The sequence below is a fragment of the Galleria mellonella genome, unplaced genomic scaffold (assembly GCF_026898425.1).
Source record: "Galleria mellonella isolate WM207_F2 unplaced genomic scaffold, CSIRO_AGI_GalMel_v1 utg78, whole genome shotgun sequence".
Lineage (NCBI taxonomy): Eukaryota > Metazoa > Arthropoda > Insecta > Lepidoptera > Pyralidae > Galleria > Galleria mellonella.
The window spans coordinates 1,141,859-1,169,784 of record NW_026442151.1 but is presented as its reverse complement, the minus strand read 5'-3'; the positions used below and the strand labels follow the sequence as shown (position 1 = coordinate 1,169,784).

At 31.0% G+C, this 27,926-nt stretch overlaps 3 protein-coding genes across 5 annotated transcripts in view; 2 read left to right on the top strand and 1 right to left on the bottom strand.

Annotated features, from left to right (window-relative positions):
- LOC113517587 (G-protein coupled receptor 143-like) overlaps positions 1–11,697 on the bottom strand; it is a 32,238-nt gene extending 20,541 nt beyond the window's left edge. The window contains exons 1-2 of one of the 2 annotated variants that reach the window (XM_052901574.1): positions 11,630–11,697; positions 10,964–11,041 (exon numbers count right to left, since the gene is read on the bottom strand). In XM_052901574.1, coding sequence (XP_052757534.1) covers positions 10,964–10,969 — 6 coding nt within the window. In that variant the 5' untranslated portion in view covers positions 10,970–11,041; positions 11,630–11,697. Of the gene's footprint in view, positions 1–10,963; positions 11,049–11,629 lie in introns of those variants that run through there. The other variant, XM_052901575.1, reaches the window with a different exon arrangement.
- LOC113517588 (GATA zinc finger domain-containing protein 14-like) lies at positions 157–7,328 on the top strand. Its single transcript, XM_052901572.1, has 3 exons — positions 157–2,381; positions 4,040–4,252; positions 5,727–7,328. Exons 1-3 carry the CDS (start codon positions 238–240, stop codon positions 5,926–5,928), a joined length of 2,559 nt encoding a protein of 852 aa, XP_052757532.1. The 5' UTR covers positions 157–237; the 3' UTR covers positions 5,929–7,328.
- LOC113517550 (MICAL-like protein 1) lies at positions 7,472–27,461 on the top strand. Of its 2 annotated transcripts, none has more exons than XM_026902252.3 (14): positions 7,472–8,684; positions 8,762–8,946; positions 9,157–9,218; positions 9,340–9,691; positions 10,424–11,142; positions 11,582–11,715; positions 12,271–12,351; positions 12,959–13,166; positions 13,770–13,911; positions 16,959–17,129; positions 18,393–18,507; positions 20,146–20,245; positions 21,544–21,682; positions 23,009–27,461. In XM_026902252.3, exons 1-14 carry the CDS (start codon positions 8,533–8,535, stop codon positions 23,194–23,196), a joined length of 2,748 nt encoding a protein of 915 aa, XP_026758053.1. In that variant the 5' UTR covers positions 7,472–8,532; the 3' UTR covers positions 23,197–27,461. The 2 variants fall into 2 exon arrangements, with proteins under 2 accessions (XP_026758053.1, XP_026758052.1); XM_026902251.3 differs by having other exon boundaries at positions 16,959–17,135; positions 23,009–27,460.
- Positions 27,462–27,926: the final 465 nt, after the last annotated feature.

Below are 27,926 nucleotides of genomic sequence, written 5' to 3'. Positions count from 1 at the left end.
ATATTGACGATTCAGTTACTCAGGACAAGTATTTATACAATTATGTATAGATGTTGTAAAATAATATTAAATTATCACTTTTGTCTTAATCAAATACGTCATAAGTAGGTTTATCAATTTCCCTTTATATTGATAAACTCAATTCTAAAGCATCGATTGTTTTCTTACTTGTAGTGAACCAATCAACTTCATACGTACAAAGCAAATAATTAGTGTAATATATTCAGCCATCTGATAATGGTTTTAATTTTAGGAACATTTACGGCGCTACTCTCAATTTCTTGTGTCCAATCATATGGAAATATCGATCAACGCATTATTAAAACCGTTCTACTAAATTGCCCAGACGGACAAGTGCGGGTTAATGGAGAATGTCTCGATATATTGAACGATACGTGGAAGAACAATGATGTATCAAAACACACCAGTAATTCGCGTGATGTCATTCAAAACGATATATGGAAAAACACCGATAATTCCAAGAATATGATTACAGTACCATCAAACTGTCCACAAGGCCAAGAATATGTAAACGGACAATGTCATGATATATGGAAATACAGAGACGTATTAACGTGGAAAAATAATGATTTTACTAAAAGTGCTCTTAGTATTTCGTCTGACCCGTTTTACAATAACAAAGAAGAAAATACTAATACCCCGAAAAACATTATTACCGTTCCGCCAAATTGCCCACCTGGCCAGGAATTTGTAAACGGACAATGTCGAGATGTATGGAAAAATAATTACGCAAGTGCCAACAGTAAAACTTCTGATCTAACTTACAACAATAAAAAAGAACATGTCAATACCCCCAAAAATATAATTACCGTTTCACCAAACAACAATGGTCTCAATAACATAATTACAGTACCATCAATCTGTACACCGGCTCAAGAATATATCAAAGGACAGTGTCAAGATATATGGAAAAACAACAATCGTCCCAATAATGTAATTACGGTACCACCAAACTGTCCTCCGGGTCAAGAATACGTAAATGGACAGTGCCGAAATATATGGAAAAACAACAACGGTCCCAATAATGTAATTACGGTGCCACCAAACTGTCCACCAGGTCAAGAATATGTAAATGGACAGTGCCGAGACATATGGAAAACCAACAATAATCCCCATAACGTAATTACGGTACCACCAAACTGTCCTCCGGGTCAAGAATACGTAAACGGACAGTGCCGAGACATATGGAAAACCAACAATAATCCCAATAATGTAATTACGGTGCCACCCAATTGTCCGCCAGGTCAAGAATATGTAAACGGACAGTGCCGAGACATATGGAAAACCAACAATAATCCCCATAATGTAATTACGGTACCACCAAACTGTCCTCCGGGTCAAGAATACGTAAACGGAAAGTGCCGAGACATATGGAAAACCAACAACGGTCCCAATAATGTGATTTCGGTGCCACCAAACTGTCCTCCGGGTCAAGAATACGTAAACGGACAGTGCCGAGACATATGGAAAACCAACAATAATCCCCATAATGTAATTACGGTACCACCAAATTGTCCTCCGGGTCAAGAATACGTAAACGGACAGTGCCGAGACATATGGAAAACCAACAATAATCCCAATAATGTGATTACGGTGCCACCCAATTGTCTGCCAGGTCAAGAATATGTAAACGGACAGTGCCGAGACATATGGAAAACCAACAATAATCCCCATAATGTAATTACGGTACCACCAAACTGTCCTCCGGGTCAAGAATACGTAAACGGAGAGTGCCGAGACATATGGAAAACCAACAACGGTCCCAACAATGTGATTACGGTGCCACCAAATTGTCCACCGGGTCAAGAATATGTAAACGGACAGTGCCGAGACATATGGAAAACCAACAATAATCCCCATAATGTAATTACGGTACCACCAAACTGTCCTCCGGGTCAAGAATACGTAAACGGACAGTGCCGAGACATATGGAAAACCAACAATAATCCCAATAATGTGATTACGGTGCCACCAAATTGTCCGCCAGGTCAAGAATATGTAAATGGACAGTGCCGAGACATATGGAACAACATTAGTCCTAACAATGTGATTACAGTACCACCAAACTGTCCGCCGGAACAAGAATATATAAACGGACAATGTCGCGATATATGGAAAGGTTGCCCTTCAGGTCACGAATATATAAATGGACGCTGTCATATTATTTGGGACAATACTGAGGTACAGAGAAACTATCCACCAAGACAAATGTGTATGAATGGTAAATGTAGTGATGCCAGTTATAATGTGATTAGTCCTAATAATGTGATTACTGTTCCCCCAAATTGTCCACCGGGACAAGTACTTGTGAATGGGCAATGCCGTGATATTTGGTTATGGTTACAAAACGGACTACAATTGTAAGTTTAATTTTTAATATAATTCATTCATTGTAATTTTAGGATCCGTATCAAAAGGTATCGCACCGTAAGGATTCCTTAACCCTTACGGTGCGATTGTCCGTTAATCGCAGCGCTATGTCTCATCTCGACAACTACTAACATTACCAATTTGTTTTTTTCTAATATATACTACAGTATATCTACCCATATTGCAATACAAAAAGTCGAAAAAAAGTATTCTTATCTTAAAATATAATGTGTACTGATGAAGCTTTTAATGATATAATAGAAAAAACGTATTTATTTACTAGAGAATCCAAAATTAAAAAATAGATCAACTAGTCTAATGAAATACCTATAACGAGGACTTTCACACATTTTCAATATATTTTTATATTTGTATTTTATCAGCCGTTAACTGTCCACTGCTAAACATAACCTTCCCCATACTCTTATGGGGATGGTTATGTTAAGGCCTCTCTAGGCCAATAATTGCCACGATTGGCGGTCGGGTTGGCAACCCCATTTTTAGCTTTTGGTGATGTTTTAAGTGGGACGCTGCTACCCATACCTCAGCCATAAGCTCCTTTAACCGCCTCTTACGACATCCACGGGAAACGAAGGTCTATTCTATGCCAGGACTACAGGGCTAATTTTATTTTATTTATGCTGCGTAGTTATTATTTATTAGATTTTTTGTCACCGCTACTTCGTACACGTAAATTTCAGAAGTAGAAAAATGATATTAAGAATATACATTCATAGAATCTCATTACACCTATACAAATGAGATGAAACTCCATATTTTGAATATTATGATTGTAAATTAGGAAATATACAATATATAGTATACATGTATGGTACACCTTAACTCGCACATATATTAAAATGATCTTCAAATAAAAAACTTGCATTAAAATTATTTGTCAGAAGTGAACTTTCAATTTTACATAGAGACTCTGCGTCTTCCGATAGTAATAAAATTGGTACCTAATAAATAATGTCATAAACATTTATAATTAAATTAAAAATAAGCTATTCAATAATATTTGTATTTATTTTATTAGTAACAATAATCCGTTATTGTTCTTACATTATATTTGTCGAAAATAGTTCCAAAACTATTCGAACATTCTGAACAAATAAACATAATTCAGAAAAATCCGGTTATTGTACCTAGATACATTCTATGTATACTTATGATACGACTCTTATGTGCCTAATTGGAAATAGTAATGATCGATCATATATGTGTAGTATATATACTACATAGCTATGTGTTTTTGTGTATCTTGTGGTATATTTTTATATTAAGAATATAAGTGATAATTAATAAAAGAAATATGAAAAATACATAAGTAAAAGCTTTTGTCAAGTTAAAAACTAGTCGAGCGACCCTTAAGTTAATATACGAATAAACTACTATAAAAATTATAATAAATAATAATATATTAAATTTATATACGTCAACTTCATTAACTTATTTCAGTTCTTAATTTACAAGTATATTGTGGTAAGTATAGATAAAACACGAGTAGCATACCAATGTCGATAAGACACAGTCATAACCTATCTCTATCAGTAACAAATTAACAATCCGTTTATAGAAAAAAACATATCATTATCATGTATTTCATTAAACATATAGTTTGTACAATAATAATTATTTATTTCAGTGGTATAAAGAGTCACGGAGCAAGCATTCAGAACAGATTCCCACAAAAATGTACACTTAACCAACTGTGGTGGAATGGTTTATGTCTAGATATGTACCAAAATCAAGCTATGAATCCTACGGGCTCTAATAATATTCAATCTATGTGTTTGTTTGGAGAAGAATACATTAAAGGAAAATGCATTGGAATGAACTCATTGACAAATGAACTACGGTAATTATCTATATTTTCTTTTTATTTAGTTTACTGAATAACTAAAATGTACCTACTTAATCCGTAATTTAATATTAGTGAAATTCGTTTGTAGGATTCTATATCAAATCGCACTAAGGATAATACATATCACCTTCTTGCTGCTGTGAAAATAAGCACCCGAAGCACTATCAAAATAAATTACGCGTGCAAGAATTAAATAGCTATAAGAATTTATGCTGTATCAAATCGCAGCTTAAGTCAACTAAGACGCTTAAGCTAAATACTCATCTCCCAATCGCGAACCAAATAATTTTGGAAAAAAAATCACACTAAGGAACTCTTTTGCGACTTTATCGAACATTCACCCACTTGCCCAGCGCCGTCTCGACAAGCTATCCCAATAAAATTTGAAAGGATTTTAGATGTCGTTGGCCCATACTTTTCTAAAGATAAAATTTTTTTATTGCTAGGAGGTCCAACCGAACACGCAAAATTTCAAAATAGGCCTTATTAATCCAAATGGATCATCATAATGGAAAAACGTAATAATTCCTTTGGACATTTCAAAACTGTTGTTTTAGTTATTATTGAACTTTTCCCGGTATTCAGTTCTAGATAACGTATCAAGATAAAACATAGGTACACCAAGTTTTGTGTTAGATCTTCTATAACAAAACTGGGGAGAAAAAGGATTGTTAGTAATGCCGACTACCAGACACAATGCTAACAATATACTCTGTCTGTTACAATTTTACTACATTAATAAGATTATGCCACAGTGCTCGACTTATAAAAAAAAATGAATAACTGCCACGTTAGATTGCTTAGCAACGGCCCCGTGTAAGTATATCGAGTGTTAAGTTCACCATAACGGCAGCACTGTTCTCATCTGTGGGCCGATGCACTTGAATACCAACTTCGTCATCTTTATTCGCTTTAAAGTCGGATTATCAGAATTTTCAATGATCTCATAGACAGTATCGAGTCCTTAAGTCTGTCGAAACTTTGCTTCCTTTTGTGTGTTCTACCGCTTGTATAACAGATTGTGTTCTGGAGAAATGCCACCTTTTATCCTCGTACCGCCATCGTTATCGATAGGGAATTCATTCTCACACGCTTGAGCCTAAATGGCGTGACCATTGCGGTTACAGTACGGTTTCAATGAAATTTTCTCCCGCAAACGCCCAAGCTGTAAAATGAATGTCCAGCCGAGGTTTTCCCTCAAGACTGCAGTATGGGATTCTTAAAAAAGGTTTCAAGGTCGGCAACGCGCACATGACACCTTTAGTATTGCAGGTCTCCATAGGCTATAGTGACCGTTTACCATCAGCCGTGCTGTATGAGACCCTCTGCCCTGTTTTGCCCGATACCCTGTTTTACCTACCTCTAATAAGTGTATTTTATTGGTGTCGTGTAATTTTATAGTGCTTGTCTGATATAAAGTTTGTCAAGATTTAAGTCGTTATTAACTGCTTTCTATTTTTATTTCCAGGTCATCCAAACTTTGGACTTCAATTGTAACCAAATTCGATATCTTTAATACACAACGAAAGAAAAGACAATCAGAGGACGTAGAAGAGGAGCCTAAACAGACTGAACCCATTGCAATTGACAGAAAAATTTTTAACGTTCCCTACCAATGTCCCGATGGATACAGGCCTGATGCTCTCGGTTACTGTCGTCCTGTTTTCTAAGAGTCGAATTTGTAGTACTCTATTTAACTTAATTTGATTTAAACACGGCAGTAAATGCTAAATACCTAACTATTAAACCTAACTATTAAATGCCTACTTAATGGACTAAAATGTATAGAATATTTATTTATGTAATTTAGACAATAGTAATTAGGTAATAATTATTTGTACTTATACCTACGGACTACAGCAAGTAATAGGTGTATTTAATAATTTACTACAGCATGGACCGATAGTATACGATTTCATCCTCAATGAGCAAAAAAGATATGGCGACACACATTTTTAATTTTCCACAACATTAACTTGTACAATTCCATAAATTTTGTTCTTCTTATCTGTTATACTTATTGTGACGCTATTACTCTTATGTTTACATCGTATGAAGATGGCTATCCCATCTCCATTCTTTGGCCGCTTCGTTATACATATATGAAGATCTTTAACGTAGCTCACCAAACGATGTCTTTACATGTTCTTGGAAGTAGTAAGTGAGGGACGTCACATTTAAATAATCTGAACATAAATTTTAAAATTCAAATGTTTAGGTGACGCTAAAGTACGTATAATATTGAGATACATATAAGCGTAGAAGTAACCTACCTATTACTATTAAATACTTGAACCTTCTTATAATTTACCGTAGCACGGTACAATATGTATTATACGATTTTAATGCACGCAGAGTCGAGCTTAATATATCTAGCATCGCTGGCTATGATTATATCGCAGCGCCTCTGAGCAAAATATTAATGATAGCGCCTGGCTGCTTTGCTAAATGATGACGATATAATAGGAAATCAAAATTCCCATATAAATGCTTTTAAATTTCCATGCACGTCCACGATAACGGCATCGAAGAAAATATAAATCTCTATACAATGCATTTACTTTGCTCTACTATTATTATTATATACGGACTACTCGTATATCGTAACTGATATCTCGTATTATATTGTATCATTATAAAATCGTACCATATCGTTCCATAGGTACTACGATAAGTAGGTACTTAATCATTAGCGCCCATTATTTGGTACTTCCGCAATCCGTAGATTTACAAATTATTATTTATAATCTATTATATATATATTAGATAAATATTCTACAATACCAATACTTAACATTGGTATTGATGCTTTATATATGATTACTTTACATAAATTTATTATAAAATTCTTATTTAATTATATGTATATTATAATTTTTATACTAGATAAGTTAAATTAAGTGTTTTATTTAATTAACATAAATAAAATCATTTAAACTTTGATCAAAATAAAAATTTAACATAATATAATTATACACATACATTACAAAATCAACGTCACTGTGCTCAGTATATATACTTGAAAGTAGGCAGATGTGTATTTGTAAAAATAAATTATTTGTACTTGCGATTTCTGTTATTTATTTAAACTATAAAGTGGTAAAAGTTTGGAAAATAATATGTGCAATATAAGTATAAAAATCCATTTTTAATAACCTGCTACAATAAAAGGCAATATCCCCACTTAAGTACAAAAGTCAACAGTAGTCTATATCGTATCGGTTTATTTTATCTACAATGGGGAGGTCTTCCCTATTATAAATAAAATAAATTCAAACGGTCCTACCGGAACACATATGAATTCCTGTATATTTCTTTTTGAATTCCTGTAATAAGATACTATACAGATTACTATTTACTTAGATTAGAAGGGAAATAAAGTGCAATTTTCAGCTAAGTAAACAGTTTGCGTTTTCCTACGAAACTAAAATTCATTGTCTAGAAGTAATAAAGTTTTAATGCAAAATACCAATTTCTCTTAATATAAAAAAAATTTACTAGGTCTATGAAAAAAAAATTATACCTATTTACCTACGGTACGAACGATATCGAAATGGGCGATGACCTTATTTCTACTATCAAAGCCTACAGAAACTTTGAGAGAAACAATATTAGACATCAAAATAAGACAAATAGTACCCATGCCTACTTCATATACAATCTATCATGAATAAAAAAATAATTTAAGTGCAGATGAGATAAGGGGTACGATATTAATAAGTAAATCTCGAGCCCGATAATAATAACCTATCTTCTTAGTCATATAGGTGACTACCAACTTAGACCCGTTAGAAACTAAGATGATATGATACTAAGATGATAACTACCTACAATGAAATAAGTAAACAAAATAAGGACTGATGATGATGATTTATAAACAATGAATTTTAGTTCTTCTAGAATTGTGTAGTATATGAGTAATAATTAATATAGGTTACCCCTACATATATCTTCACAATCATTTATAATGGTAACACCATTACTTTCTGTCATTTTAAAAATGACAGCGAAAGAATTGTCAAATTGCCAAATGCCAACTAAGTGAACTAAAAAAGTTTTATTTTACCAATATAAAAGTTATTTTCTATATACTTATTGAACATTTTTTTTTAAATACTCCTTTTAACTATTTTTAAACATAGTAGATACATCAGCAAATACAACATGATCGGATAAACTAAAGTATAATTTTAAACTTTTGTGTGAGTCATACAATACTGTAAAAGATGCAGAGTGTTAAAAACTTTCATCAGTTTGTATAATAAAATCCTAAAATGTCTGAAAGAAAAGGTACTAAAGCTCTCGAATTATGGTGCAAACGTCTTGTAAAGGATTGCCCCAATGTACAAATAGATAACATGACTACATCATGGAGAAATGGCATTGCTTTTTGTGCCTTAGTCCATCACTTCAGACCAGATTTAATGTAAGTGATGTAAGTCATAAGTAATATTCATGTTAAAAATAAAAAAATATACATACCTATTTTTTACCATATTTCAGAGATGTGTCAAAGTTGAAACCCGAAGATATATATGAAAATAATCAACTTGCCTATAGCATTGCTGAAAAGCATTTGGGCATTCCATCATTATTGGACCCTGAAGATATGGTGAATAATGAAGTACCCGACAGACTCTCAATATTAACTTATTTATCTCAATTTTATCAACGTTTAGGTCATACAGGTAAACCTTAATCTATATTGATTTTACTAGTTACACAACAATACATTAAGTTTATTTTTTTTTATGTGTATAATTACATTTAATTAGTACATTATTGTATACTATACATATTTATATGTATAGTATACAATAATGTAGTTATATATATATATATGTGTGTGTGTGTGTGTGTGTGTGCGTGTTTAAATGGACTTATATTTGTGTTTTCAGTCAACAACAAATCAGCTGAAAGTGACCAAAAAGTATCATTACCATCTACAACTCAGTCTGCTGTTAGTATTTTTTTTTTGTTTCTTAATCTGTCTAAGTTCTCTTGTGGCTTGTTTGCAGTTGCCTTGGCACACATTTCTGTACTGTATATGTTATCTTCTTACTTTACAATACAATTTCTAGGCACCAATAAAGTTTGGAAAATCAGGGCATGACAAATGTGCAGCATGTGGTCTACCTGTCTACTTAGCTCAACGTCTACTTGTATCTCACAAACTTTACCATAGAAGATGTTTTCGTTGTTCTAAGTGTTCTGGACATCTTAACCCAAAAAATTTTGAGTTAATTGATGGATCTGAATTTTCTTGTGATAGTTGTAAGAATGAAAAAAAATTATCAAAATTCTTAAATAATAATGATCATGATCAAATGGGTATGTTGGCATTTAGTGAAGCCATGCCAGAAAAATCCACAGAAATTAAGAAAGAAGAAACAAATGTTATAAAACATAGACCTAGACCCCAGTCAGTATTAGGTAAGTTTTCCTTCATATTTTTCTACTGTTTACAAAATATAAATTGTCTTAGCTTAATGTGAGAATGTTACTTTCTTTTCTATTTGAACTATCATCAAAATGAATGTGAATGATTTCTTATATGTTAATAATGTGTTAAAACAATTATTTTACTTTCTGTTATATGATTTACTCATAGGTACTACAATAATAAATAATATACTGCAAAACAAGATAAATAAAAAACAACTAAAAATAGATTGTTTACTTTGTTGTTGTCATGCCAATCTGGTAAAGCATTGTATAACAGCTTTCAATGTCTTCCAAATTGTCTTGCAATCAATCCTCACTTTGTGACAGTAATACAAGATGATACATAATATGTATCTGTAAATATTTATAATAGGTATTAATATTTAAAGATACTGGAATTCTTAGATTGTAGGTTCTGTTAATACAAGCACTTACTAATTATTTATTTTACCATTATTAGTGTTCATTAATAAATTATGAAGTTAATTAATCTACTAACAGTAATATTATTATTTTATTTCAATATTGATATTATATTTATTTATCAAAATATAATGTAATTTGTTTGTGTGTTTATGTATGTTTGTGTCTGTGTGTTTATGCATATAAGGAGAGATGAGGCATGTGTGTGGAAGTATGTAAAAGTATAATGAATAGGATCATTATACATTAACTATGATGAAACCAAATTATTGTTTTTTTTTTTATGAAATATTTTAGAGAAAATAAGTATGTTTGAGAAGAATGCTGAAAAAGAAACAAACATGGAAGAAAATTTATCAAACCTTTCTATAAAAGACAATGTAAATATTAATGTTAAAGAATTAAGTACTTCCAGTATTAATACTAGCAGTGTAACAGATAATTATGATCTAAAACCTGTTTACACAAACACTGAACTAGACTCAACAATAGAGAAAAAACAATTAAGTCCTAAAACTGAAGAATTATTAGACATAAAACCTGAAAAAGTTTACAGAAGTGATATTAATAAATTTAATTTCCTACAAACACAATTGTCAAGTGTCACATTAGATAACAATAAAGACAAAGATTTACATAATGTAGAATTGGAAGAAACAAGGCAAAACAAGGAAGACTGCTCTAGTAATATAACTAAGAAAGATGAAAATGTTCAAAAAGAAATGAGTGATAAACCTAATGATTTACTTAAAGAAGAAAGTAATATAACTGATGATATTAGAATAGCAAAAAGTCATAACACACCATCTTATGTCTTAGATGAGCATATTCCCTTACCAACATCAGAACTAACAGAAAAGAATGAAGATGTTGCTATTAGTGTTCCTCCCAGGCGAAAAAAGCAGCAACATACTCCTGAAAAAACAAAATCGACTGAAAATGATGTAATAAAAAAGCCAAACCAAGATAAAACATATCCAAAACATTTAAACCCATTTTCAGATGATGAAGATGAGGTAATTAGTGCCATTAATTAAATACACTTAGTATGAAAAAGGTAGCTCAATCCATATTAACTGAAACTGCAATGATATAGTAGTAAATCATGCAGTCAAACCATCAAATTCAAATTGCAAATCATCAGTTTACACATACCTTGAATGGCATTGTGTAATCGAAATAATGAAATTCTAATCTATTAATTGTTCTTCAATTGTTTGGTAATAGTTTTGTCACTTATACATATTCTACTAAAAAATAGACACAAGTAACATATGTAATGTGTTACAAAATCAATATAACTAATTCTAATTAATTAGTAGCTGATATACTATAAGATCAATGTTTTGAAACATTGATTTTATAAAATATCAGTTTAAAGTAATTATACAAATATTAAAATTTTAACAGTTTTAAGATAACAAAGTAAGTGGCTATTTGCAATGTATTTTTCAGAATGAAGAGTCTAAGTCTAAGGAGCTACCAAAAAAGATAAGCACAAACCCTTTTGGTAGCACCGACGAAGAAGATGACGACGTACCACCAATACAACCGCCCCTAAAAGTTCAGAACAATCAAACTACGCCTGTGTATGTTTAACTCTGTTTTATTTAATAATTTTACTTATCACATTATTAATTGTTGATAATGATATAGCGAACAGATATTATAATCATGACATTTAATAATAGCATAACAATTACTATGTTTATTATTCTATTATTAAATATTCAGCTATATGATGGCTAAAATAAGACACTGATTTTATCATACTTGTTTTTTACTTTATGTATATGTTTTAGCATTTAACAATTTACATTATTATGTCATACATGATAGGTATTTTGCAACAGCACAATGATTACCATTTCAAACACAAAGAATAGTACCGAACTGACCTGACGCAAATCAGGGGGCATTAGTTCTTACTGTGAAGAATGTATAAAAAATTCATCAGTATAAAATGTCATATGTGTGTAAATGTATCTAGCGACCACCTGTCTGAATTTTTTTATGAAACTTAGATATATAATAATGAATGAAGCTTAGGTTCTATATTCGGATATTTATACATCTGCTGGTAAAAATCAATAACAATTTTATTTAGAACATGCAGAAATGTTGATAGTATCATATTTTTACAGAAGGCGTCTAATAGCCGTAAATCCTTTCTGGTCCGATGGAGAAGAGCCATCATCAGATGAAGAAGAAACATGTGATAATAGGTCAGCATAATTAATGGTAGTAATATTAAGATTCTCCAAGCATATTTTCTGTTATAACATTCTGCTCTCCTAAAAGTGGTAAATGATAGTATCGATAGGTATGTTTTCGCTAATATATGGATGAGATATAACAAGACAACGTCTGTCGATTTGCTTTTTGCTGATGAGTGCGAAAACATATCTATCGATAAAGTCATAAGCTACTTGTCTAAAGAAGCTGAGGATAGAAAAGAATAATAACACCTTATTTTACTCGGTCACCTCCAAAATCTTCACAGATCCGAGACTGGGTTGATCCAAATGATATGTATGGAAAAGAATTTATTTCATAGATATACATATATGTATATAAATTACGTTATAAAATTATGTATATATAGGAGATATTTAAAGAAAATATGTGATGGACCTTTATATAAGGTCTAACTTAAAATGTAGTGTGTATTTTATCTTCATACACCATCTAGAAGTGGTTATCTACTATCGAAATCTATACGAAGTGGCAGGCGAAAGCTAGAAATCAATACCTCTATAATATCACGACTAATCCTGTTATATTTTAACGTTAAGATAGTGGAATACATATACGTTATTATTAACTGTTTAGGTCTAACATGTATAAGTCCGTGATGGCAACGAGCACGCCGAATTTACCCGCAAGCGTTCCACGACGCAAGAAAGCAAAAGCCCCACCTCCTCCAGTTGTAACGGTCGTGGAACCTGCTACTCCCACAGAACATCCTTCAACATCAATGGACGACGTAGCGAGCATCTCATCACTTAGCTCTTATAACTCTACTGTGCACTCTGATCAAGTAAGTCTCTTTCTACATGCATTATTGTGTAACGTAATCATACAGAATCTTGCATTTGTTTATACCTGTTTACATATACTAAGTTTTGATTTTTATATATGTTACTACGTATAGCATTTATTAAAAAAAATTATGTATACGTCGCCAACCAACATTGTCTAAACAGATCATTATCATGGCACACATAGCCATCTTTCACTATATTGGCCCAGCAACTTAGTTATAGTATTTTATTCCGAGTTTACCTTTACTTGCATCGGTATATTGTATTATGTTCTCTTAGTAGCCTTTTACTATATCCTAGGATTTGTTGAGGGATGTTTAGTTTTCGATTAACTATTTAAAAATTTAATAAAATTAATAATGCTTGTTATAGAAACAAACCAATACCCGTTATTGACATGTTTTTCTTTAAACATTAATAAAATATAATCAATATAATATATAATCACGACTATAATTACAAATGGAGTAGTCAGAGGCTTTATAGACTTAAGTAAATATAACACTCATCACACCTATATTATAACGTTGCCCAAGGCAAGTCTACAGCCAGCATAGACATATTTCATACATTGAATAACTTTACTTCTTTAACTTTAGAAATCCATCGGTCATTCTACGCCAATGATGAAGAAAAAACGTCTAGCGCCCACTCCACCAGATAGTCTCTCTACAGTATCAGGATGCGGAGGCTCGATGGAAACAGGTGTCGATACTTCGAGCATTCGCAACATATCTGATGGTATGGCTACCATATTCATACAATATTTTTCCCACCACTCATTTTCATTCAAAGCTATGAAAACGAATAATAGAAAAGATATATACATTAAACTTTCTCTGCCTATTTTTTTAAGAATATTATCCTAAAAATTTTAGCATAACCTTACTATTTTATTAGTCTATTAATATTTATTAAAGGGTATTATTTATTATATATGTATTTTTTGTCTAATACATATATGTATGGCATTAATCTCGCCATTTGTACAAATTTTCATTGTATGTGACTCTATGTATCTAATGTGTTCAATCACTGTAATCATTATCCACTATTATTATAATCCGCTAGGTCAACCTGATCGTCGATTATTACCATAATTTATTAACTTGACATCTGTAATGCAGACCAAGCTCATACTTGATGATGACCTCATAAATATATTTAATTAATGAATAGTCTGATAATGTCACTGCAATCTATTTGATTAATTTATATTGCAGACTGATATGTTTTGTTATAACATGTTAAGTCCCAAATGACGTTTCGCAATATTGTTTAATAAATGTGTAATAGACTAGTAAACAGTATATACTATTTATTTTTAATATCCTAGCTATTTCCCACTACTTTGTTACTCAAATGGCTGAATAGAATTGAACAAAATTTTGTATACCTACAGATGAACGTTATCCCAGGTTAAAATCAAAAATATAAATTATCTACAACATAAAGAGTCTCACGATATTGTTCTCGGCAACGATTATTACTCGGTTAATATTTAATACAGTATGCAATATTTTTGTCATGTATACATTTCTGCATATTTTTAATAATGGCCTAGATAAAAATTAAATTATTCATGATAAAATATCACAACTTTCTTGTTCTTGTTTTTCTTTGTTTACTGATATTTTTGTTTTTTACCTATTGTTATGCGAATGTTTGTGTGTTGTGTTACTTATTCATGATCTTGATAGACCGGGCTAGGTGATGAGGTGCTAATTGAAAATCAGCGTTTCTGCTTTTGCAGGAACTTTAAGCTGAATTAGCATCCTTTTTCTTTACCATAACACTGACTGATTTCTACTACTGTTTATATATAAATGTAAACTTTTTTTCTGTATTTTATTTATTTATTTTTATGTTGTTATTACTTATAATCTAAGTATATGTAAATGTTATGGTTTATTGAAATAAATTTTCATTCATTCATTCATACAACTATTACATAGTTGTGTATGTTTTATAATGAATAATTTTTGTATTTTATAATATGTATTCATAATCTTAACCAGCTAAAAATGTTTTATAAATTTCATGTATTTTCCTCTACATATCTTTTTTACTAATCTACATGCATTAATATTATTATCATGTTTATTAATTATTTTCATTCTTTTGATATCGTATTTTAAAATGAATTTAGGTATATTGTGGTATTAATAATTCATATAACTGTTGATATCAAAAAATCTATACTCTCGGAATATAGTGTGTTTAAATTTAATCTTGATTGTAAAATCTTTACAACCTACATTACTACTATTATTTCTAAGATGTTATCCTATAAATAAACGCAAAGGTCTCTGATTTAACTTACTGGATGACGGCTTTATGTACACTCTCTCTGAAACACGAAACAAAAATACTAATTTTAAAATTCTTAAAACATAAAATTGTAAATTTAAATTAATTTTGGGTTTCGATTTTGGACCCCGGATCTTAATTCTTGTTCGAATGAGTTATCACTGAATTACATTATTACATTACACTGAAATTGATATTACATTGAAACGATACAACAGTCAAGTCCGATATAATATGATATTTATATATTATGGTACAACTTCTTCTTTTACCTTTAATTTGCCTAGAATTTTTTTAATGAATGGTAATAAGTACCACACAATCACACCAATCGCTTAATCTTCAAGCTAATATATCCTGTGTTATAATAATTAAATATATTATGCAATAACAACATCCTTAAATAATTTTAATGAGAAATAAATAAGTAATATCCGTAAGAGACTTGGCATGAGATCTTAATATTATAGACAGTTAATATATGTAACATTCGAATTGGCCACATTTCATCAAGTTTGAACCTAAATTGAAAGCCGGCATACTTACCGACGTCTCTTAAATTAATATGGCACGCTAACAATATTTCAATCACAATACAACTTGATTGAGTATTTAAGTAGTGTGGTTAAAGTAATTTATCGAGAATTCTTCTAAGTCTTAATAAGCTATTATAGACTATAACGATTTTATGGATATCTTACAAAATTAAAAATTATTACATTATTAATAGTTGTATTATAGTGACCAGTGATAAGCGTTTTGTCTGGGTAGACAAAAATTGTATTTCACTAATACAATTCCAAAATCGTCGAGGAACGGATAGAACTTTTTTTTTTTATGAACTAATTTTAATATATATTTGTCTCGAAAGACATTTTTTGTTAATTGTGAAGAATGTATGTATTTAAGATAAATATTCTTTATTTCACTGAACTTAAACTCTTGCGAAAATCCATATCACTGGTTATTTAATTAGAATTTCTGCTCAAAGCCGAATGGCTGCACTGTTAACACTAAGCACCGAGCAGCAACCTAATAATTTGCCTGATGATGCCTCATTCAGAGGTAAAACACGTGTCGATAACCGTACATCAACAAAATGGAAGTTGGAGATTGATGACTAATATGGAAGGTTGTAGACCTTCTGGTAGTAATAGTAATGGTCAATCTTCGAGTGTTGGCAGACACACATATACTAATGGTAGTGGAACTAAACAAAATAATTATAATCAAATAACCAAAAATATTCTTTAAACTAGTAATATTTTATTTGTCTGACGCTCTGATAGTTTCAAGCCCACAATATGTATATATAAATGAATCAAAGGACATACTGTGTAAGGTTGGAACAGTTAAAACTGGCTATTCTATAAAGGGTCTGATGGAACGATAGAATATTGATAATTATTCATAAAAATCAATTCCCATTAATGTGAAGTATTTATAATAAAGATTATCAATATATGTTATATGTATAGGTGGACGTAAGATGAAGGGGCCAGCACCAGGGCTACCTCTACCCGAGCGACGCGAAGTGAAATTGCAGATATCCGCGGAAGAGTTACAAGTCCAACTTGACTTGCTGGAAACGCAGCAACTAGGGCTAGAACGACAAGGCGTTCTCATCGAGCAAATGATTCGGGATAAGTGTGAGGGTAAACACATTTTCTGCACATTATTTCATTTTAGGCGTTTCACCCACCTCTCTTCTATTACTTAGCTACAATCTTTATAATCTGTAGCCACAGTCATAGATTGCAATATATTTTTGATTTTTTTTTTTAAATTAACAATGCAATTATGAAATCGCTAGAGTAAAACTTGCATAAAAATCTTCTACAAGATTACCTACTACTTCTATCTCGCTCGTATTTCTAAACTTATCTGCTGTAATTTTTTTTTTTTTTTTCTTAAATAAGGTATGTATCGTATTTTTAGTCTATTTCTACTTATGGCTACCATTCTTAATTGATATGTATAGTCTTCTTGACATCTTTGGCAACCCTTGCTACTACTGTATTGTTGATATCTTTATTGCATTTTAGTTTATATATTCTGAAAGAAGAAAACATTGATGAATGTGGAAGAAGTGAAAGAGGTTTGTTTGAATCGAAGCATTTAGCGTTCCATTGTTTATGCCTATCCTAATGGGAGACAGACGTGACAGATATGTATGTATTCTAAAATGTTATATATATAAAAATATTCTATTAAATCTCCATGTCCGCAGAAAATTAAAATCTATTTAGGCATCTTAGATAATTTATAAGAAGTTCAAATTTGATCAATTACAAGATACAATAAACAAGAAAGTATCTAAAAAATTATATTGGATTGTAATAAAATAAAATAAATCACTTTAAATATTATTATTAAAAATTTTATCATTGGTTGCATTCTATTCCGTCTACGGCTGATATCACCATGATAACCATTCAAATTTTTTTATAACATTAATTAATATTACATTTATATTCATACCGTCTGTATATACATAAAATGAATTTTGTTTGCAACAATTTTATTTCTTCTTTTATCCAATACGTAACCATAAATTATAGAAAAAATAGTTGACATCTAAAGATATAGTGTCATAATGGGCCCTTTAAGTATAAGAATTTCTTTTTTATTTTAGTATTTCTTTTATTCCATTTTAAATGAATTCTTAGTGATAATAAATAATATGTATAATTACGTAGAAGATTTGGGTCAAAAATAAGTAATCACATTATTAAGATATTTTATTTCTTAAAACTCAAATTATTTTTGATCATTCATAATACAATAAACCTAGGTTGCATTCATTACACACACATACAGGTAGTATTGTAACCACCATTAGATATTTTTATGTTATTTAATACTACGAGTTCACTGTGAGTACCACTTAGAAATAAATTTGTTTACGACAGGCGACGACTCATCTTCGGTGCCGCAAGAGGAAGTGGAAGATTTAGTAATACAACTGTGTGAACTGGTCAATGAGAAAAACGACTTGTTCAGGAAGCAAACTGAATTGATGTACATGTAAGTTGTTACAAATATTTCAGACATAATAAATATGATAATCATCTTTATTCTTGAAGTTAATGCTTAGAATATTATAAATTTGCTATAAAAAAGTCTAGATATTACTTTTACTCAATATATTTTCAACTAACGATCCATCCTAGATTTGCACGAGTATTAATTCACAAATTTTTGATACTTTGGATTACATTATTGTAAAATTCGTATCTCTAAATTCTTTGAAAATAATATATAGCTTATTATTATTATTCACTAAAAATGTAGCTTTCTACAGGTAAAACAATTTTTAAAATCAGTAGTTTTATTTTATGTTTATTCATTAAAAAGGAACATAAAAAATCAAATTTTTCCCCTATATAATATAAGTATAGATATAGATAAATACGTCTTACATCCCACTCAAGTCCATAATCTCTGAGGTATTGAAAGACATCTTGAGTTCTTATCGTAATACTTAGCTTTCCCTAAGAATACTACTATAGAACATGCAAGCCTATACAATAACCTCTATTTTTAATTGCCACTTAACCTTCACTTTTTAACCATGTAAGCCTTTATGTAATAGCCAGCCGTAACCCGCAACTTTAACCAAATGAATTACAAAAAACGTTTTGCATTTCTTCATCTAGTATTTGGTTTACCTGTGTACAAATGTTAAAATCTGTTTAGACATTGGATTCGTTAAAAAGTTGTTTCTGAAAAATGTTAGAGACTGAATATATCAGTATATTTAACTAGTGACATCTCTGACACGTGTTTCTACCGTGAAGCAGTTGTGTTTGCATAGCTGTGTTTCGGTTTAAAGGGTGGGATATGGCGTGAATTTACAGGGTACAGAGGAATAACACCTGAGTCCTCAGGAATGGCAACGCATGGGGGGTATCATGGGCGAAACAGTATGTGTGTGTACTGTTATGTCCATGGTACTGCTCACGTCTATAGGCGCCGGTTACCACTTTCCATCAGGTGGGCCGTATGCCATTCTAAGTCGTATAAAAAAAATATTCTTCAAGATCTGGAGTAACAACAAAGTGGAGCCATTAACTTCATAATGATATCTATAAACGTAGCTATAGACTGTTCATAACTATAAGTGAAACAGCTTCCAGCAAGGTGCTTATTGACCAATTTGGGTGTCTAAAATTTTACACTGCAGTACCTCATATTAACTATAGTATAACATAGGAATCCACAACAATTCTTATTCCTCTTACCAGAGGGAGACTTTGTATAAAAGTCGTTTGCTTGGGCATCTCTGTCCCATTTGTTTTTCTACCGTGAAGCAGTTATGTTTGTATGGCTGTGTTTCGGTTTGAAGTGTGGGATGTGGCAGTGAATTTACAGGGTACAGAGGAATAACACCTGAGTCCTCAGGAATGGCAACGCATGGGGATATCATGGGCGAAACAGTATACCCTGTTATGTCCATGGTACTGCTCATGTCTATAGGTGACGGTTACCACTTTCCATCAAGTGGGCCATCAGCTTGTTTGCCATTCTAAGTTGCATAAAAAAATATTCACAAAAAATGAATGTTTGAAACTTTTCACATAATCTGGAAAAAACTTAGAGTTCTTGCGATGGAAGCCGCGGTGTTTACTTATAATAGTGTATAAATACAAACAATATTTCCAGCCGGCGGCAGCAAAGATTAGAACAAGAACAAGCTGATATTGAACATGAGATAAGAATAATACAATCGCGGCCAGCAGTTAATCGCATCGATGCTGATAAGGTAATTATCATACGCTTGAATGTCATTTTCATAATTTGAAAACAATCAACTAGGTAATTACCCTGTTGCTGATGACACACGATGAACGGATATCGACAGGGCTTGCATAAAACGCTTTTTGACCTCGACTTCAATAAATGATTACAATTTTAACCTTCTACTGCTAACCGATAAAGGAGACGGATAATTTTTAACAAGCTGAAACATCTATATATGGAATAATATATATAATAATATAACTCATTGTATTCAAATGTAAAATCCTATGTTATTTTCATCATCATCATGTCAGCCGTTAACTTTCCAGTGCTGAACATAGGCCTCCGTTCCATGCCTCGACCATTAGGTTCCCTTAGTCGCCTCTTATGATACCCATTGCACACACATCACACAGCTAATGTAATTTTAGAATCTTCTAAATAAGAAAAACAGAAGAATAAAATTATGATGAAATCAATTTAAGAAACACAATGAAAAACAGATCTCAACAAAATATTAATTAAATATGTACATGGTTCATAAAGCTCACATTTATAGGTATTCTCTTAACCAGAGGGAGACTTTGTACAAAAGTCCTTTGCTTGGAGACCTCTCTCCCATTTGTGGTTCAACCGTGAAGCAGTTGTGTTTGCATGGCTGTGTTTCAGTTTGAAGGGTGGGATATGGCGTGAATTTACAGGGTACAGAGGAATAACACCTGAGTCCTCAGGAATGGCAACGCATGGGGGGTATCATGAAACGGCGAAACAGTATACTCTGTTATGTCCATGGTACTGCTCATGTCTATAGGCGACGGTTACCACTTTCCATCAGGTGGGCCGCCAGCTTGTTTGCCATTCTAAGTTGTATAAAAAAAATCATACAGGTCCAGGAATGTATGGAGTCATACTATACTCTTCTGTACTTTACAACCTCAATTTTTTACATGTTTTACCATAGTAATGTCCTTTTTTTCTGTCTGAAAAGCCTGACATAGCACTGGCTCATTTTTTACAACCTTCTTAGACTCACGCAGTTGTCTTATTCGATTTGAGTTGGTAAATATGTCGTTACCAAAAAAAAGCATACACTCCTTATTTTGATAGCATTGAAATTTACCTGCATAGTTAACTCTTCACCGACACCTTACCAATCCTGCGCATAATTTGAAATTACCTATTATGTTATAATTGTTTTCTATTCTCTAATGTACATTTGTTATTATTAGTCGAATACTTTTAATAACACAGACATATTATATTTCTAGTAATTGCAAAAAAATACGCTTGTTCTATTACATTGTTGATTATGAATTTTAGGCACGTGAGGAACAACTAGTTTCTCGCCTTGTAGAGATAGTGCGCATGCGCGATGAATTAGTGCAGCAAATTGATGCAGAACGGCGACGGGAACGGCAAGAGGATCTCGCTATCGCTGCTTCGATAGCCAGCAAAAGAGGTATTCTATCAACAAATTGTTTTCAAATTATATTAGATTCATTAGGTTTATGAAAAATTGAAAAAAAATGTTTTAAGGAAAGCATTAAGTATAGACGTTAACCAGGGGCGTTCTTTAGTCAGGAGTGTTCTCCTCTAATTATCTGCCCGGTCATAGAGTTTAGGCCACACGGGTATGCGATCCCGGCCTTCCGAACCGCTGCAGTTTCTCACCAATATCCCTTTCGCAACCGCTATACAACTTTTCCTTTTCCCCATAAATCCTTCATTCCTCTTTAACCAACTTTCTTTATTCTCTCCCAATGCCCTCCTGCTTTTATTCGATCCTTTCCTCCATACCGTAGGTGGTGGATACCATCAAACGCATTTCTAAGGAGGGATGACGTCAGACAGGCGGCCGGTCGTAAATCCAAAGGCTAATTGTTAGGGTAATATAACTAAAATTATAATATTACGCCAATCCCAAATAATTGGGGTAAAGGCAGGATGATAATGATGTTTAAGTTTAGACGTGAATGATTTTATTTATTTTTATAGTTGAGGATTAACTGGGCAAAAAAAGAAGTGAATGAGTAATAACTAAGATAACTGAACACAGAGATGGTTAGCAGAGAAAAATATTAATTGGTGTTGATCATTGAAAATATTTACTTTTCAACAGAACTAGAACTTATTCTAGTTATATTATATTCCATCATGGATTTAATACTATTTACAAGACAATTATTAAATTATTTAGTTAAAATTATTTTTGGGCATCACTTGTTATCCACACAGCAAATGCATTATTATGAATAATTCGAAAGTGTATCTATCCCTGTTGTTTTAACAATTTGTTGTTTTGGACCAATTTTCATTACATTAGTCAAATAACTTGTATTTCGCTGATTTTTATTATAATTTAATAACTAAACCTATATTTCAGAAGTCTATTTGTTATATTTTACTTAATAAATGCATGCTAGATTATCTAATATTTAGTTCATTTTAAGCTTTCGTGTTGTTTACACATACATATTTTAATTACGCTATCGGAACTTAACGCAATGAATAATTTTTTGTAGGTAAATTATCTTTTATATATTTAGTTTATTGCCAAAGTTTCGATGTAGATTACACCACATAATCACGACAAGACCACGTATCGTGATCACAACGTAGACATTTGTTATTTAAAATATATTTATTGTTTAATTATTTATCTACTATAAAATAATCTAAACACCGACTCAGCAAAACAGTCTATTGACATTAACGCTCTTTCCTACCTATTACAGTATTAGTGTTTAAAATGCAATATAATTATTTAAAGATTTACTTATTTCAGCACAACGGAATAGCGAATCGAATAGCTCATCTATTAAATCGGCAGAAGTTATCGCATCACCCAAGAAAAGCAAAGTGAAGGATAAAGTGAAAAAACAACTTAAGAAAGCCAAACATACGTTAATTTCTAAGAAAAAAGAAGATTCGGGTAAGGAAGAAAAACCAGAAAAAGATAAGAAATCCAAATAAAGTTACTGATTCTCCATGTATCATTTGGTGATCATACTTAATTTTTAGATTTTATACTTAATTTTTCGGCTACCATTGTCTACTGAAAGTAGTACTTAATTAAGACTGAAACATTCCACTAATACTGTGTTACAGACGATATTGTTAAATAATTTATAGACATTGGTATTTTAAACTTATTTTATATACATTAATCAAATTTAAATATTACTTTATTTTCGTCTGTAATATAAAAATGAACATGAAATTCTATAGGTATATGGAAATATGTGCCAGAATCTAAATTAAGAGCTAAACTTAAAATATTGTGCCACGTGAATCTCAGTCTTTAATATCCTTTATAGGTGCATTGTTGTAATAATAATATACTGTGTGTTATTCTTGATTAATTAATTGCGTTACGTAATTAATCAAATTATATCATTTAAATATTACAAAAAATGAAAAAAATAATTATAATAAAAATATATATTATCATATCCTAAGTGGCTATCACTTAAGACATGCGTATATACTTTTATCGGTCTAATTCGATTATAGAATCAATAATAAAATATGCACACATTTTATTAAAAACATAAAAAAAAAACTTCTAATTAGAGGTTTTTAATTTAAATCAATTTATTTATTTGTTCGCGTCGTAGCTATATTTAGCTTCGATAATGGTGAACCGAATTATTGTTATTTTTTTCCTTATATAATATAACTAAATGCTTATTTAATGAACGTTCTAACTTTAATTTTTTTTTCTTATCTATATATTTACTCTATTTATACAAGGTGTACCTATACTCATTTTATAAAATTAAGAATTTTAAGTTCTTTAAACTAACAATACGAGCACGAGATGCACGCTTGGTCGCGTTGACTAAGCTCAACCCTCGTAAAAAAAAATCTAACGGTAGAAGTCTGATTTGTTACATGTAAATTGATTTGTCAGCAGAAACTTTAAAAAATTACAGTTTTAGAAATAAAACAGTGTCATGCTATTACATTAGCTATTAATAAATTATATAAAATATTAAAAATATAATCCGAAAACCATTCTTAGATGAGAATACATGTTTTTTTTTTTTATAATAAAGTCGCTATTATAACGTGGCGTATATTACGAAAATTTAGCTATAATCCACGGTTGACCAAAGCAGTGCATGTAAAATGGTCAGCAACGCGCTCTTTTTCCTCTCGCAGTAATTCGAATCGCAAACGTAACTAACAAGTGGACGAATCATTAAATTAGTTCTTCTACTAGAGCGCTCTTTTGTACTAAGTCATTTGCAAATAACACAACAATACTGAAATTGGAATAAGTGTATAACGCTTACTTATATTTCGCAATAAATTTCAGTTAGCAGAAATAAGCTACAGGAATACTTACTTAATTTGTAGTTGGGACAGATTAAATTTTGTTTTATTTGTAAGAAATATTTTTGATAATATTTTTTTATGTGACAATTATTTACAAAATTGTTTTGCAATCTTCATTTAAAATTAAATATGTTATATTAAATTAATTTTAGTAAAATCATACATTTATATATATAAATAAAATTATAGACAGTTCGAGTCTGTATTTGAGTAATTAATTAAATTTAAATTATAAGTGACATCCTGAAAAAGAGAAAGTGCCCGCGAGCTAGTACGAAAAATAAATTAAATTTTTATGATGGGAAGGCGGTCTGTATAACAGGCCAGTGGCCTTTCATTGTTTCTGCATACTCCAAGAGATAATCGAAACATAACAAATAGAAAAAAACAAAGTATATTCATAAAGCTATTTTCAAATAATGTATACACGAACAATGCCGAGTGCTAGGTGATGTGTAATAATAATAAACAAGTCAATTATAATATACATATAAACATCGAGCAATTGGACTTTCTCGACTCATTGATTCGAGTAAGCCCAATTGCTCGTTGTGGTATCTATAGGGATAAAATATTTACATTGCATCGCACGCTTACACAAAATAGTTCGAACCTATTACATATTTCCAACTTTTTTGCCACTTTTTAATTTTACTAATGTTATTTTTATTTGAAAGTTTAAATTATAAATTATTTTTATCCGCGTCTTCTTTCTCATGGACGAGATGCATCTGAAACACTATGTGTGTACCAAATTGCAAGACGATTGCTTAAGCCGTTAAGATGCCAAAAGACAAGTAAACTCACTTTCTTTTTTATGATATTAGCATGGATTCCATTCCAACTATGACTGTATCGAATTTATTGTATGTAATTAGAACTGTAACCAACTGATGGTAGACCGATAAAGTGAACATCTCTTTTACATAAAATATATTTTATTGTATAAATGATAACTAATACTCTGCACATTATAGTATGGTGCATGCAGCCTTGGAGTGCGGATGAAAGTTTACTAAATCGTAAATTATGGATTCAACATAATATGTATTATTTTAAAATAATATTTATGATTATTATATTTCAATTATAAAAATTTCAAACTTTGCAGTTTTTTTTTACAAAATGTTAGCTAACACCCGCACTCTAACGCACAAAATATAATTCAAATGTTTCATTTATATAAATTTTGTAACTTACTAGGTATTAATGTATTTCGCGATATAAATTAGTGAGTGAATAAACGTGTAAGTAATATATCAGTAACAAGAAAGTTTGAACGTATAAATAACTAACAATTTGACCGCTAATTCATACGCGTGAATTACAATAGTAAATAAACCAATTAAATAGACAATTTATAGATAAAAAAATAAACTTAAATGTAAAATATTAAAAAAACTATAAACTTGATTCAGGAACACAACTGTGGAAACCGCATTTAATTAGGTTCAATAGTTTTTGCATTATATCGGAACAAATATACCGACAGACAAAATAAAAAAAAAAAAATATGTTTATTAAAATCCGTCAAATCAAATTATTTATTATGTACATATGACTTCGTATAAGTTACACTTCTATCTGATTTATACATATATATTTATTTACAGTAAGCTTTCGGGACCTAAATCAATAAACCTTTTGACTTGGTAATGCAAATCAGTGACGTATTTAAAATTATTTTCCAAGGAGACCCTGGCACCTTAAAAAGGTCCTCTGTACTCGGACATATCTTTGTAAAGCTTTTCTCGTGTCCTGGAGTAAGCTTCACAGAATTCTGGAGTAACACTTCATTTTTTTAATGTTTTAGACTATGACAAATAATTTTAAAATTATATAAATATTTGTGCTATATTGTGACTCTATGACTGTTAAAGTATTAAGCAATTAAATGTAAGAAAAAAAATCGAATATACAAATACTGGTTGGTAAAGATAAAATGTTAGATATCATCTGGAGAAAAAGAAGATCAAAGAAGCATTTTCTAAATTTAAAAAATTGTTACTTTTATATTAACAAGCAAAAAATCAAGCCAGCCTACATTAATGTCATATAATGACAGATATATTTGCCGTTAAAATTGTCAATTTATGTAAAAAGTTACTAAAACTTTTAGTATACTCATATAGATACTGTAAGTGTGTTATGTTAAGTATACAGTCGTATTTGGAATGAGTGTAACAGTGTTGCAAATATACTATACACTATACCTGAATATTTTTGTCAGTATATAATTTTACAAAAAAAAGCCATATTTCAAGGAATTCATATATATAATAAAAATATAAATAATATGTTTTAAATATGAAAATACTCAAGTCTTCCATTTTATTTTTTTATTTAGTTTCAATAATATTAAAATTATTTATAATTAGTCACTAATAAGTTAACAGCAATGTAAAGCACTTTTTGATGACTGTCGCTTATGCATCGCTAACATTATTATGTAACTACACAGGGTTGTTAAAATTAGTGTGTAGATTATTTTTTATAATATCACCATAAGATTTTACTATTGTATAAACTGTTGTCTAATGTATGTGTAATTCATACACAACCTGCACAAACTTTTCCCACATAAACCACAACTATATAAAATAATTTTGGCGTTTTATTTTATTGTGCCTTTATATTTTTCTGTTATAAAATGTAATTATACTAACTGGAGAAGAGGATGGTTAGTAATTAAAAGATCTTAGCCATTAGTTTTGCATACCACTATAACACAGCAAACAAGTAGACGGCCCACTTGATGATAATTGGTAACCGTAGCCTACGAGTATAAACGTCTGCAATACCAGAGGTATTACACGCACATTGCCGAGCCTGAAAACCTCTTTACAGCTTTTTTGAAGAACCCCATGCAGTAGTCTCTTGGTAAACCTTAACAGGGAGCTCATTCCATAATATGAGCTTCGTGAGAGGAAACATCTCTGAAACCAGGTTATAGGCTCCATCCTGGCTCTAGGGGTTGAGAGAGAACTCCCTATCGGTGACGAGCTGTACGATAGTAGTCGTAGACAGCATATTAAAATGCAAAGCGATTAAGACTCGAGAGTTCAATACCACATGTGAGCCTGAGATGATCAACAATACTCACATAATACTACTTAACAATACTAGTAAGTCATTGTATGAGTCGAAGGGTTCAAACTAGTATATCTTAATTATAAATCTCAAGTCGATCTTTCTCGATTTATACTTGTTACTGATATATCTTTCATTCTAAATTGATAATATTCCAGGGTAATCCATTTTCATCCCACAAAAACCTATTTAGAATAGGTAGATATCTAAATAGCATAAAAACCTCTTCATAGCGGCTATCTATAGATTGTGTCGGAAATAGGAAATTTGGG

Excerpts from the sequence above, each read along its gene's own strand:
- LOC113517550 (XM_026902251.3), top strand. The coding sequence starts at position 8,533 with ATGTCTGAAAGAAAAGGTACTAAAGCTCTCGAATTATGGTGCAAACGT. Across the intron at positions 17,136-18,392 it reads GATTCGGGATAAGTGTGAGG|GCGACGACTCATCTTCGGTG; the intron begins GTAAACACATTT and ends TGTTTACGACAG. Across the intron at positions 18,508-20,145 it reads CAAACTGAATTGATGTACAT|CCGGCGGCAGCAAAGATTAG; the intron begins GTAAGTTGTTAC and ends CAATATTTCCAG.
- LOC113517588 (XM_052901572.1), top strand. The coding sequence starts at position 238 with ATGGTTTTAATTTTAGGAACATTTACGGCGCTACTCTCAATTTCTTGT. Across the intron at positions 2,382-4,039 it reads TTACAAAACGGACTACAATT|TGGTATAAAGAGTCACGGAG; the intron begins GTAAGTTTAATT and ends TATTTATTTCAG. Across the intron at positions 4,253-5,726 it reads TCATTGACAAATGAACTACG|GTCATCCAAACTTTGGACTT; the intron begins GTAATTATCTAT and ends TTTTATTTCCAG.